The sequence below is a fragment of the Bison bison genome, unplaced genomic scaffold (assembly GCF_000754665.1).
Source record: "Bison bison bison isolate TAMUID 2011002044 unplaced genomic scaffold, Bison_UMD1.0 scf7180017864484, whole genome shotgun sequence".
Taxonomy (NCBI): Eukaryota; Metazoa; Chordata; class Mammalia; order Artiodactyla; family Bovidae; genus Bison; species Bison bison.
The window spans coordinates 6,640,994-6,654,798 of record NW_011495044.1 but is presented as its reverse complement, the minus strand read 5'-3'; the positions used below and the strand labels follow the sequence as shown (position 1 = coordinate 6,654,798).

Genomic DNA, 13,805 nt, shown 5'->3' with positions numbered 1-13,805 from the left:
GCCCCTGCGGCGGCGGACTTTCCCCTGCCAGCTTCCTCAAGCTCTTCATCTCGCTGCCCGAGCCGCTCCGCCCCAGCTCCACCCCCCCGAGGGTCCCGCCCCCGCGTGCCACCCTCGCCAATGGAAGGCCACCCTGCTTAGTAGCCCCGCCCCAAAACAGAACGGGGCCCGTCCCTGAGGCGAGGTCTCCTCCAATCACTTTCTCGCCTTCCAAGACCGATACCTGCCTCCGCCAATTCTGGCACGCCCCGGCCAGGTGCCTGGGGCCGAATTCCAGCTTTGAGGCGTGGGCGGCTCGGGCTCTGGCTCTGGGCACCTGTATCGAGACAGCCACCGGAACTCAGGATCTGGGGTCGCTGGGTCGAAGCCTGTGGAAGGAAAAAGGAGGGACTACTGAGCCACGGGCTTGAAGAGCCGGTTCCCCTCGGCACGGTTGTCCGTCCGTGAGCAAATCGATCAGCCTCTCGGGGAGGCTCCAAGTCTGTTTCCCTCTCGCACAGGGTGCACCTGAAACTCAAATACAATAATAAATATGAAAACAAAATGCTGTACCAAGATAGACCAGCACCACCTCCTCCCACCTGGTGGTAATTATGTGCCTAGGTCTGTGCTTCACAAGTATATTACGTCCCTAATTCTCACAACTAATTTAAGGAGGAAGGAAACTGTTATTCCGTGGCAATGATTATCCCATGGCAACTCAGCTCAGGTGTAGTCTAAGGTGGAAGAGTGAGTGGCAGAGTGGGAATTCAAATAGATGTTAGTGCTAGAGAGCCGGTTGGAGGCTTTAACTACCCATGATCTCCATCAGCAATTCTCAGGCCTCTCCAAAAAACACACTCTGTAAGTAAAAGCAGTGTGCTTGCTATGAAATACACCTTCAAGAGAAGCTCCATGGTTCCCTCTTAACCAGATTGCCATTCCTCTCTCCCAGAAATTCTTGAGTCCTCTCTGCCTCTCTCACTCAAACCCAGGTATGCCTGACTCCCAAACACTTGCTGTTTCCTATGCTATCTTCCCTGTCCCCCTTGTAGAACTGCATGACCCTGACCAAACTGAATTGGATTTGTAAAAACATCATAAATGAAAAGACTTGGGTTGCAGGACTGATTATGGCACTGCCAGACATGGCTTTTAAATTATTTTCAGCATTTACATGTTATTAACCCATACTGCACCTCATCTTAGCAGCAGCAGCAGCAGCACCTCATCTGATCCTCACAAAATCCTTGGAGTAGTAAGTAAGGCGAGTTCATATTTCCACTGTACAAATAATAAAGCCAAGGCTTGGGAATTCCCTGGTGGTCCAGTGTTCAGGACACTGCCCTTTCACTGCATGGGTTCAATCCCCGGTAGGGGAACTAAGATTACACAAGCCACTCAGTGCAGCCAAAAACAAAACACACACACTCACACACAACAATAAAGCCAAGGCTCAAAGAGATTAAATATATTGTTCACAACTAGGAAGTGGCAGAGCTGGGATCTGAACAAAATCTCTGGACTCCATGGAATTTGCAGGTATAGCTTGGGTTTCCAAACCTGGTCGTATTACTTCAACTGATGAATGACTTCTGGTAAGGCACCGTGTGTCAGTTTACTCTATCATGGATAAAACAGATACTTATACTTAAGTATTGCTCACAAGACTCAACAGAAGAACATGGTGGTTGTATGTTGTCTGACTATTTAGAAAAATGTATGGCACACAGTAGGTACTCAGTTCATGTTGGCTAATTCTTTTCTCTAACTGCAATCTCCTGACCAAGGCACTTCCACTCCCTGACCTTCTGTGCTGCACATTATTCACCAAGGGCTGAGTGGGAAAAATCTAGTTACTTTCACCTATAACCTCTTCTTGGACTCTGGTCCCTTTATCTATAAAATGTAAGGGTTGGGCAGATGGATTCCCAAGAGCCTGTTGGCTCTAAGAGTCCCCTCTCACCCAATTCCTTTCTGAGGAAGTCCATCATGACAGCTACTCAGAGAACTTGAGTTAGTATAGTTTCCTTGCTGGTTACCTCACATGTAGACCCCAGAAGTAGGGAAAAGGAGTAAGCCTAAGAGAGGAAAATCGACTCTTCTCTCTCTTTCATTCTCACAGATAGACATCAAGTTCTGTTCTTCCATTCAACAAATATTTATTGAGTGCCTACCAGGTGGTGCTAATGGTAAAGAGTCCGTCTGCCAGTGCAAGAGACAAAGAGACTCGGGTTCGATCCCTGAGTTAGGAAAATCCCCTGGAGTAGGAAATGGCAACCCTCTCTAGTATTCTTGCCTGGAAATTTTCATGGACAGAGGAGCCTGGCCGGCTACAATCATGGGGGCCACACAGAGTTGGACACGACAAAGCATAGGCACACAGCTAGGCACTGTTGTAACCACAGAGGGTTAAGTTGTGAACATAACCCAAACTCACTGTTCCCATGGCACCTTCGTTCTCATCAGTTTGGTCTCTCCAGTCCATCCTCTCCTCCCCATCCCCATGATGGCCCCTGGTCCAAGTCTCATTTTTTATGCCTGAATCACTACAAATACATCCCCACTGATCTCCCTGTTTGATGTTCCCCCCTTCTGCACCAGTTGCCAGAGGAATTTTCCTAACATGTAAATCCTGCTTTGTCATTCCTCATTTTAAAACTCCATCAGCTGTCCACAGGCTATAGAAAAGTCCAAGCTCTTTGTTGCTTATTTAAGGCCCTTCACGTACTATCTCTGTGGGCCTCTTCTGGCTCAGCTCACTCCACAGCTTCCTCCCACCGCAACTTCAGTCCCACCCAGTGACTTGCTCTTAACTCCAAATGTCTCTTTTCGTCCTTGTTGCCTGCTTGGTAAAAACCTCACTTGTCCTTCAAGTCTCCGTTTAAACATCACCTCCTACATGAAACCTTCCCTGAGCAGTTTAGATGGAATGGGTTGGCATGAGTTTAGGATGCATTAGAGCGAAACTCAAGAGGTCAGGCTCTGGAGGAGATTCTCTAATCCAGTCTAATGCTGCCTCTATTGTTTATGCTGCTGCTAAGCTGCTGCTAAGTCGCTTCAGTCGTGTCCTACTCTGTGAGACCCCATAGATGGCCTCCTACCAGGCTCCTGTGTCCCTGGGATTCTCCAGGCAAGAACACTGGAGTGGGTTGCCATTTCCTTCTCCAATGCATGAAAGTGAAAAGTGAAAGTGAAGTCGCTCAGTCGTGTCCGACTCTTAGCGACCTCATGGACTGCAGCCTACCAGGCTCCTCCGTCTACTGTTTATACCAGCTATGTATTCGGACAAGGCACTTACCCTCCCTGAACCTCAGTTTCCTCATCTGTAAGATGGAGATATAATACCTGCCTTGAAGGGCTGTGGTAAAGAAAATGAGATAATGTGCTGAAAGTTCTTCAAACAGTGTCTAATACACAATAAGTCCATGATCAGTGTTAGCTGAGGAAATAGTTTCTGAGTTCCTACTATGTGCTGGGCATTTTCATATGTATTATCTCATTTAATTCCCACAATTCCCTGAGGAACATATTCTCTTTCTTTTTTTTCCTCCAAAATATTTATTTATTTTTGGCTGTGTTGAATCTTTGTCCCTGCACTCAGGCCTGCTCTAGGTACGGAGACCAGGGACTGCTCTCTGGTTGCGGTGTGCAGGCTTCTCCTTGTGGTGGTTTCTCTTGTTGCAGAACACAGGCTTTAGGGCGCTCAGCCTTCAATAATTGGAGCAGGCAGGCTCAGTAGTGGTGGGTGCCAGGCTTAGTTGCCCTAAGGCATGTGGGATTGAATCAGTGTCCCTTGCATTGCAAAGCCCCAGGATATTCCTTTTTTTTTTTGCCTTGCTGTGCAGCCTGTGGGATCAAACCCAGGCCCTCTGCAGTGGACCTCAGAGTCTTAACTATGGTGATTCCCTGAATCACCAGGGAATTCCCAGGAAGATATTCTTTACATATAGAAATCTACAATCAAGCAAACTCAAAATTAGGTCAGATTTGTGGTTACCAGAGGGAGGGGTAACATAGGGGGGAGGAGGGATTACATGAAGGTAGTCAAAAGGTCTAAAGCTCCAGTTATAGGACAATTAAGTACTCAGAATATGATGGGGCTTCCCTGGTGACTCAGTGGTAAAGAATCTACCTGCCAATGCAGGAGACATAGGTCCAAATCTGGGTCGGGAAGATCCCCTAGAAAAGAAAATGGCAACCTACTCAAGTATTCTTGCCTGGGAAATCCCATAGACAGGACTTTGGTAGGCTGCAGTCCATGGGGTTGCAAAGAGTTGGACATGACTTAGTGATTGAGCACACACAGAAATATGATGTGCAACACGATATATCTAACTAACACTGCTGTATGTTATATATGAAAGTTGTTAGGAGAGTAAATCATGAGTTCTCATCACCAGGAAAAAATATTTTTTTCTATGTCTTTAATTTTATATCTATATGAGATGATGGACGTTCACTAAACTTATTGTGGAAATCATTTCATGAGGTATGCAAGTCAAATCATTATGCTGTGCACCTTAAACTTACACAATGCTGTATGTTAACTAGAGTTCAATAAAACTGGAAGAAAGGGAGGGACCTCCCTGGCAGGCCAGTGGCTAGGACTCAATGCTCCCAATGCAGCGGGCCCAGGTTCGATCCCTGTTAAGGGAACTAGATCCCACATGCAGCAATGAAGATGATAGATCCAGGGTGCCACAACTAAGACCAGTGTGGCCAAATAAATATTTTTTCAAAAAACCGTAAGAAAAAAAAAAATCTACAAAACCAAGGTTCAGAGAGGTGATGCCCAAAGTCACACGGTTAAGGAACAGCAAAGACAGGTTTCAAATGCAAGAGGTCATATAGCTTCAAAGTCTATACTCTTGGCTGTTATGAGTATTATTACTTTTTAAAAAAAACCGTATCAAATACTTTTTCTTTTTCTTCAAGATATTGTTCATTTGTATTCTTTTGTGCACTATCCATCTCCTTTGCTCAGTTTCCTATCAAAGCATTTATCTTCTAAAGAATTCATTTTTGATGCAGATATACTGAAGACTTTTTGTGTTTATGTAGGCAAAAATATCAATCAAGGACTATAAACTATTATTGCTTCTCATACAACTACCAATGATCATCATAAAACAAGTTATCCTTATTAGTTGAAGGTTTGGAGATTAATTTCCCCCTGCTTAGAGAATCAATCCTTTAACTCAGCATTCAAGGCTCTATAATTTTGTTTCCTTTTTGCACACTCCCCTGTTCGCATCCAGTCAGTCCACTTCCTGCACACCATGCAAATGAAGCTGGAGTGGCCAGACATTCAGGCTCCATGATGAGACCACAATAGAAAGGGAGCCCGCCCCCTCCCCCCCACCCCACCTCCGCCATTTCTGCAGAACAAAGATGCTGGCTAGGAAAGAAAGAAGTAACAGTGCTGGGTAAACAGCCAAGCTTCTGCACCTGGTGGCTCGAATTTGCATATTCTTTGACTGATCTTCTGATCTGAACAACTCTCCTTTACCTGCCTAGCTAATCTCCTAGTCTAAACAGATTCTGCCCTAGAGGCCACTAACCTCTCTCTGCTAGTACAAAGCTAGACCATTTTCTCAGTTGCAGTGGAGCACAGGGTTCAAGGGCAGACCTGCCTTGGTTCTAGTTGTCATTGGCAGAGAGAGGGAAGATGGGCCTCTAGAAGCTGCTGATCTTGCTAATTTACAGAAGACTCTGTATTAGAATCACACCTCACCCCGTTCAGCCCTGCTCAGAGCAAGGAGGGCAAAGGGGCCCTGCTGGAGTTAAAACTCTGATCCAGAAATGGGAAAACAGAAATGCAAACACCGTGGCCAGCTGGTGGCCTGGGGGCACTGTGACCTCATGCCAATAGCTTTAAGAGGGCACAGAAACTATGGAGTATGAGTTCAAAGTGTGCAAAGTCAACTGGTGGTGGGGAGGTCAATGCCCAGCCACCCCCTCCCCCCGCTGTCACAGGGAGCCTGGGGTCTCACCTACCTGGACAGGCCCTGGCAACTTCCTGGAGGAACGTTCTGGTGTGTGAACCAAAGGGGAGCTGGAACAGGAGGCTGAGCTCTGCTGTGTCCAGCTGGACGGTGACATCTGAACCTGTGCAGGGGAAGCAGGACATGAGCTCTTGGCTTCTGAGATGCTAAGGTGCATCTTTGGGCTGGAGCCCCCAGAATGGAGTATCAGCAGCCCAAGCTCCCAAAGCCCCTTTGACCCTTAAGCAATTGACTTATGGGTCAACTTAATGACTGTTGCTAGGACGATACGGAGCCCTTTGTACCCCCAGCTCCAAATTAACACCCTCAGTCTACAAGAGGGGGTGGACCTAGGCTCTGAAAAGCCAGTAAGCCTTGCTACAGACTTCTGGATGGAGACAGAAGAGACCAAGTTCTCAAACTATAGTCTACCCGCTCCCCCAGCCCACCACCACCACCACCCAAGTGGAATGAAAAGCACACAGAGGTGGACGGAGGGGCTTTCTGGCAGTCAGACATGCTAGGCACTGTGAATACCATGCTGAAGAGATCAGCCTGTGGATGGTGTCTGGCTTACAGCGTAACCTGATCGCCCAAAACACGTGCTGAGCTAGTGAATAAGTAGGAGCAGTCTAGCAGACTGATCAAGAGTGTGGGCTCCAGGGTCTGTAGTCCGAGTTTGAATCCCACCACTTACTGAATTACCTCATTTCTCTGGGTCTCCATTACCTCATCCATAAAACAGGAATGAAAGCAGTGATGACCTGATAGAATTGTGAGGAGAGCACCACCTGATCTGATGTGTGTAAAGCTCTTAGCATAGTACCTGGCCAAGATCATCTTTGACCAAGTATTCATTTCTATTATCAATACTTTTATAATGACTACTACTTCACTACTGTGACTATAATCTAGCCAAAAAAAAAAAGTGAAGAGGAACTAAAGAGCCTCTTGATGAAAGTGAAAGAGGAGTGTGAAAAAGCTGGCTTAAAACTCAACATTCAAAATACTAAGATCATGGGATCCAGTCATCACTTCATGGCAAGTAGATGGGGAAACAATGCAAACAGTGAGAGACTTTATTTTCTTGGGCTCCAAAATCACTGCAGATGGTGACTGAAGCCATGAAATTAAAAGACGCCTGCTCCTTGGGACAAAAGCTATGACCAACCTAGGTAGCATATTAAAAAGCAGAGACACTACTTTGCCAACAAAGGTCCATCTAGTTAAAGCTGTGGTTTTTCCAGGAGTCATGTATGGATGTAAGAGTTGGACCATAAAGAAAGCTGAGTGCTGAAGAATTGATGCTTTTGAACTGTGGTGTTGGAGAAGACTCTTGAGAGTCCCTTCGACAGCAAGGAGATCAAATCAGTCAATCCTAAAGGAAATCAGTCCCAAATATTCATTGGAAGGACTGATGCTGAAGCTGAAGCTTCAATACATTGGCCACCTGATGCAAAGGACTAACTCATTGGAAAAGACCTTGAGCCTGGGAAAGATTGAAGGCAGGAGGAGAAGAGGACAACAGAGGATGAGATGGTTGGATGGCATCACCGACTTGACGGACGTGAGTTTGAGCAAGCTCCAGGAGTTGGTGATGGACAGGGAAGCCTGGAGTGTTGCAGTCCATGGGGTAGCAAAGAGTCAGACATGACTGAGCCACTGAACTGAACTAAACAGTCTAGCAAATAAGGTAGATATTAAACAGGTCACTATAGATAATTAGGACCCAACTCAGACTGAAAGGCCCACTCACCAAGAATGTAGAGCTCACCATCTGGGGACACTGCAGGGAGGGAAAGGAAAAGGCCCTTAGCCATTGAGCATCATCCTTGCTCCCACCACTCCACCCCCAACAAGGGCAGAAATGACCTGGGGGCCCTGAGGAGAGGGATCATCCCATCCCGCCCACTGTGGCACCTTCTTCCAGTGTGAAATCCCGAGAGACTGGCACGATCTGGTCCAAGGAGACATCGTCCCCAGTGATGGCCATCCTCCGGTGTGTATACAGGAAGAGACTGAGGGCAGGAAGCATCGTAAGGACAGGGTGCACGGGGCCATTCCTCCGGTCCACCGTGGAAGCCTCAGCGTGCTCGGCTCGCATTCTCTCCTTGGTCCCTGGGGACTGTGCTCATGCTTCTCTGCACAATGGTGCCCATCAGAGACCGATGGGTTATCAAGGCTGGACTTGCCTCACTTTGGGAACCCCGCTTTGTTAGTAAAACCCATGTGTAATCCCCCCCTTGTGCATTCTAGGACTGTATGTGACAAGAACAGGGCAATCCTCACCTCCTCCTCTCCCTCCCTGAACCTCAGCTTTTCCATCTGTAAAGGAAGGGTGATGGGTTCAAAAATGTCTAAGGCTCCTCCTTCCCAGATCTGAGACCCTGAGGGTCACTTTTCAGCTGTGAGAACTTTGATCATTATTCTCGCTGTTTCTGGGTAATAGGTGGGTGTTACTAGCAACATTTATGGAGCCCTTTTTACGTACTTCACAGCATTTTAACTACTTTATATGCAGAAACTCATTTTAATCTTTAGTTTGGACGCATTGAGGTTTGCTCAAGATGTAACAAAGCCTAGGTTTGAATCCAAGACAGGCCACGGGGTTTCTCATCAGATTTTGAGGATTATATGAGCTAATAATACATAGGGCTGGGCATATAGTGTTCAGAAACTATTAACTATCATTATTATAATTATTCTAGAAGCCTCAGACTCTGTCCTAGAATGTGTGAAATCCAGCTGGAGGGATGATGGAAAATAATAAACCCAAACAGGCAAGGCCCAACCCCATCACTTACGCGTGTTCCTGGCCACCACGCTCCGGACGGTAGCGCACGAGTCCCAGGAGGCGGCTCTGCCTGCTGTCGCCCCCGCACAGCACACCTTGCACCGCCTGCCGCTCAGGGTCAAGGCAAAGGGAAAGGAAGCCTACATCCAGGTCTTGCCCAACCCGGCCCGCCCCACCAGCCTTGCCCTGGCTTGCCCTGCCCTCACCCATGCAGTTTACTGTGTGACCCTGGGCAGGTCACTTCACCTCTCTAACCCTTCATCTGTGAAATAGGGATATCAACCCCCAACTTCACAGGGGGTGGGAGGATAACTGAGTATTTAAAGCATAAGGCAGAGAGTCCAAAACTGAGTACATAGTAAGTACTGGTTTCCTTCCCTCCACCCCCGCGCTCCCCCTCCCCCCATGGCACAGAGAGAGGGAGGCAACCAGAGAGACACGTAGACACCTGCCATTCCACTTCCCAAGCCCAGGCAGGGAGGCCCTGGGGCTGGGAGCTCCAGGCTGCAGGGAAGGATATGATCACGCAATACTCCCCATCAGCCAGGGTCTCCTGGATGGCCACAGATTGGTCCATGCTGGTGCACACCCTGGGGAAGGGCAGAAGGGAGGTTCTTTAGGTCAATACGTCAACGGGGATGTGATGGAGTTGCCTCTGAGGACCACCGGCAGGGATGGGGGGCTCTGCTGGGAGAAGGCGGAGGAGGCCCCATCCTCTCCCTCCCCCTCCCCCTTTGCCATCCTTTGCCTCTGATGCGAGGTACAACTTGCTATGCCGGCCTCTGTCCTGAAGGGCATCCAGTCGCTCCTTAGTGGGGTCCAGTCTACTTGCAGGACGTGTGGTGCCCTGTCCCATTACCGGATAGGAGGCTATGGTCTTTACTGCTCCAGGACTGGGGCTCTGCCTCTCTTTTGGGGGAACAGTGTGAGTTCTGCTAACAGCTGTCTGGGAAGTGTCAGGGGTGTATCTGCATGTATCTTGGGAAGGGAGTGTCTCATTCTGGACCAGGACTCCAGTCCTGTCCCTCTTGCCTTGGAGATGGGCAAGTGTCCCGTTACTCCTTGGCCCTCCCCCAGCCCAGCAGGCCACATTGCATCAGCCAAAGGCTGGGGGTGTCCGGTTCTGACAGCTTCAGGACAGGGCACCCAGCTCTCAGCTTGTCCAGTCCCTCCTGTCCAGCCCTGCCCTGGCTTCCCTGCCCCGCACTCACTCCTGGCCCCCTGCTATTGCCGCCTACCTCCTGAGCTGTCACCGCTGCTGGGTGTGCGGAACCTCGGCCGGGACCGGTCAAAGACTACATTTCCCAGCAGCCCCTACGCCACACGATGGTCAGCCAGCCTGCAAGTCCCAGCATGCTGTGCCAATGTGGGGGTTGGGGGGGCTCCTCCCTGCGCCCTCCGCCGCTCCGTTAACTCCTTAAGTCCTGTGGTACCCTCGGCTCCCTATTCTGGAAAGCTTTTCCTAAGGACTCCCCCCGACATGCTCAGCCCTCGAGCGGCCAGAGTTCCTTATCCAGGACCTGGAAGGAAGATGGTCACTTTAAGGGAAAACGTTTTCTCCGTTTCATCCTCAGCTCCTCGCACTCCAGGCAGGCCGACACTGGCCTCTGCTGGAACACTTCCTCCCCAGGTACCTATCCTGTCCTAGCTTCAGGAAGAACAATACTATGAAGAACCACATACCCCCATTTTCCAGGTGGAGAAACTGAGACTCAGAGAGGTTAAGCGTCCTGACCAAGGTCTTGACACTGAAACGTGAGACTCCAGCTTCCATGCCGCGGACACTGCCACCCACGGCCGCATTTCCTCCCTTAGCCTCAGCAGGGGTGTGTGACAGGACCAGCCCATCCTGCCTGCCTCATGGGGCTGTGTGGGGAAAAAGGAGGCCAACGCGCTTTGTCAAGGGTGTGACCGTGTTCATATGCAGCGCCTGTGCTGAGGCCCCATTCTCTCTCCCCCTGAGGAGGAGAGACATCGAGGGAGGGCCCCCCCCAGCTCAGCTCTCACAACAGCCTGAGCCTACACTTTGTTGTTTCCAGCCCTTTCCCCTGATTCACTGGCCACTGGGCAAGGCTTTCCTCCTTTGGGGCCTGCCCTTCTCCACCTAAGATAAGGAGGCTGCTCCAGATGGACGAAGGGCCAGCTCAGATTAGGGTATCCAGGACCAGTCTCTCCCAGTCTATTGGCCATTTCACTAAGCTGTAAGCTCCCTGAGAACAGGCTGTATCTTTTCCTTATCACTCCAGTGTTGTTTCTGGCACACAAATTCACCCTGAGAACATGTTTATTGAGTTAGTGAGTTATTTTAATGAGTACTTTTTCTCTTAAGCTCTGACCCAAACTGAAGGGTCAGTGCTGGGGAAGGAGTGACCATGTGACTTCTAGTCCATTCCCCGTCCTTTTCCCCTAAGCTCAGAGTTGCTGCCCTAGTGACCAATTTGAATAAGTAAATCTCTTCCAGAGAAAGTAACTTCTTCCCAATTTTCTTTTCCTGGAAATATCCACAGCACAAATGGAGCTCAAGTTTATTTGAATTTGGTTTCAAAGCTGAGTTGAGGACGAGGGGAAAGGGGATTGATTCAGATCCTTCGAGATAAAGAGGGCTGAGGTCACTTCAGGAAATCAGGGGAACCCCAATTCCAGCCCCTCTCTTTGTGTCAAAGTCTGGGGAGGATCAGGGAAAAGTGGACAGGGACGAGCACTTTTTTTTTGGCTTCTGCTTTTTGTATTTTTGGCCACACAGAGGCATGAGGAATCTTAGTTCCCCAACCACGGATCACACTTGCACCCCTGCACTGGAAGGGCAGAGTCTTAACCACTGGACTATCAGTGAAGTCCCAGGACTGGGCACCTTTTACAGATAAAGAAACTGCTACTTCAGGACTTTGGGGTCCTCGAACTTGATGGGGATCAGATAGGAGATTGTTCTGTTTTATCAGACAAAACTCCAGCCTGCCCCCTTGGAGGGCATCATGTTCAGGCCTAGGCCCTGGGAACCTCTAGCACAGAGCTGCAGTCTTGATAAATCCCTTTCACTAAAGATACAGTCACAGGAATCAGAGCTGGCAGTGGGCCTGGCAACTTCCAGGGCCTAAAGGGTCTTCCTGCCTGGTTCTCCCTGACTCAGCCTGGCCTAGCTAGGGGAGCAGGACCAGGAGCAGGGCAGAGTGGAGGAGAAGCAGCCGCAGCCAGGGTCCCGTGCAGGGGGCTCCTGGTGGCCCCTGGTGCTGCCCTGTTGAAATGGAGGTTCCCATCCAGCTGGAGGCAGCTGTCAGGGCCCGAGGCTTGGCAGCGCTCTTGGTAGCAGGGCTGAGCCACAGCCCCGTGACACCTGGGGGTCCCTGCCGTGCAGGCCTGGCTGCACCCTGCAGTGTGGCCTGAGCTGGATTGTTTCAGCTACAAGAAGAGACGAGACTATTCATCCTCCCCTTGCCTTCGTCCCCCATTCATGGAGGCAAAAAATGTTAAGTGGGGGGACTTCCCTGGTTGTCCAATGGCTAAGACTCCATGCTCCCAATGCAGGGGGCCAGGATTCAATCCCTTGTCAGGGAACTGGATGCCACATGCCACAACTAAAGCCAGATGCAGCCATAAATAAATATTGGAAAAAAAAAAAGTGAAGTGGGGCTGTGGGCTGAGTTGAACTTCACTGGGCTGCTGGTTCCCAGCCAGCTAGTCCTCAGAGAACATCCAAGGTGATCAGAAACAAGGGCATGTCACGGGGACTTGGAGGATTCCAGCTGCTATCCTGGATTTCAGCATTATGTGGAGCTTAGAGGGGTCCAGCAGCCTGGGCCCCAGCAGGTCTAGCTCCAGCCAGATTCAGCTGCTGACCCCGCTCTGTCCAGGCAGGAGGAGGCCTGCAGTTCTAAGGGAGGGCAGCGCTCGACCTTGGAGCACTCCAGGGCTCACCTCACAGAAGTGCAGGCCCTCAGTCACTTTGAAGCAGTCACTGCCTTGGCAGGAGAAGGTGGGACAGGGTTTCCTCTGGAAGAGAAAGTGAAAGAAGAGTGAGGGATGGGGAGCTCTGTGAATTCTGGACTCAGGTGGGGTCTGGCTGCCTGTCTCACTGGCCTCAGCCACTATTGCCCATTCCTGCCTCCACTACCTGGAGCAGGCAGGTGTGGGTAGACACTCACGTTTTTTTTTTGGGGGGGGGAGCTGGAGGGGTGATGATCACCAGGAGTGGAGTGGGAAGCGGCTTGTCCTCTGGGATGGTCAGGTGGTCTAGGCCTGAGACAGAGCAGGGCTGCCCGGGGAAGTGCAGTGACACATGTGCTGGGGGACAGGTCCTCTGCGAAGTCCCCGCCCCTGCCCCAAGGGGAGAGCACCCTGTGTGTGGATGTCATGACCTGAAACTCCCCTATCTCTGCCACCTGGAGAGGCACAGGAACTGCTTTACAGTGGGGGTGGGAGTGGGGAGTTAGGGTTAGGGGAAATCCTGAAGGGGTGGGGCATGGGGAAGGAGGGTAGACCTCAAAGCTAAGGGTCAGCCTGACAAGGTTGAGAGGTTGCGGTTTTGATAGAGGTTGAGAAGGTTGGTAAAAACAGCTCAGCTCTGGAGGCCTGTCAAAGGGTGGGGCTCAGAGCTGGGCATTAGTGAGTGGGCAAGGGTCAGGGCTAGGGGACAGGTGGGACGGGGCTCTGAACTTATGGGGCCAAAGGGAGGAAGGACTCGGAGTTGAAGGAGCACAGAGGAGGGATTCAGAGCTACAGGCTGGGGGGCGCTGTCTCACCTGAGACCGACTGGCTGAGTGCCAGGCAGAGAGGCCACCGCTGCAGCCTTGCAGAGAGCAGGGTCGGGGCTGGAGTTTGTTGGCCTGCAGGCAAGGGCTGGGACTGGTTTCATGTCTCCACATGCTCCACACAGGCTGCACTGAGCTGTGTGGTGCAAAGTGTTGAGTAGGACCAGTTGGGTGAAGAGAGAGCCTGCAAGTTCAGGAGCAGCCAGTTCAGGAGGGGCCAGCGGGTCCTGGACTGAAACTCAGCTTCTCCGGACAATCCAACAGCGACTCCTCTCTCTCCGGCTTCGGTATCTCCCTCCC

General features: G+C 50.4%; 1 protein-coding gene across 1 annotated transcript in view; it reads right to left on the bottom strand.

Moving 5' to 3' along the window:
• Positions 1–10,066, bottom strand: part of INPP5B (inositol polyphosphate-5-phosphatase, 75kDa) — a 55,968-nt gene extending 45,902 nt beyond the window's left edge. Inside the window, exons 1-7 of the mRNA XM_010862767.1 lie at positions 9,999–10,066; positions 9,281–9,350; positions 8,771–8,865; positions 7,887–7,984; positions 7,723–7,752; positions 5,980–6,090; positions 228–368 (exon numbers count right to left, since the gene is read on the bottom strand). Coding sequence (XP_010861069.1) covers positions 228–368; positions 5,980–6,090; positions 7,723–7,752; positions 7,887–7,984; positions 8,771–8,865; positions 9,281–9,337 — 532 coding nt within the window. The 5' untranslated portion in view covers positions 9,338–9,350; positions 9,999–10,066. The remainder of the gene's footprint in view (positions 1–227; positions 369–5,979; positions 6,091–7,722; positions 7,753–7,886; positions 7,985–8,770; positions 8,866–9,280; positions 9,351–9,998) is intronic.
• Between the last annotated feature and the right edge of the window lie 3,739 nt (positions 10,067–13,805).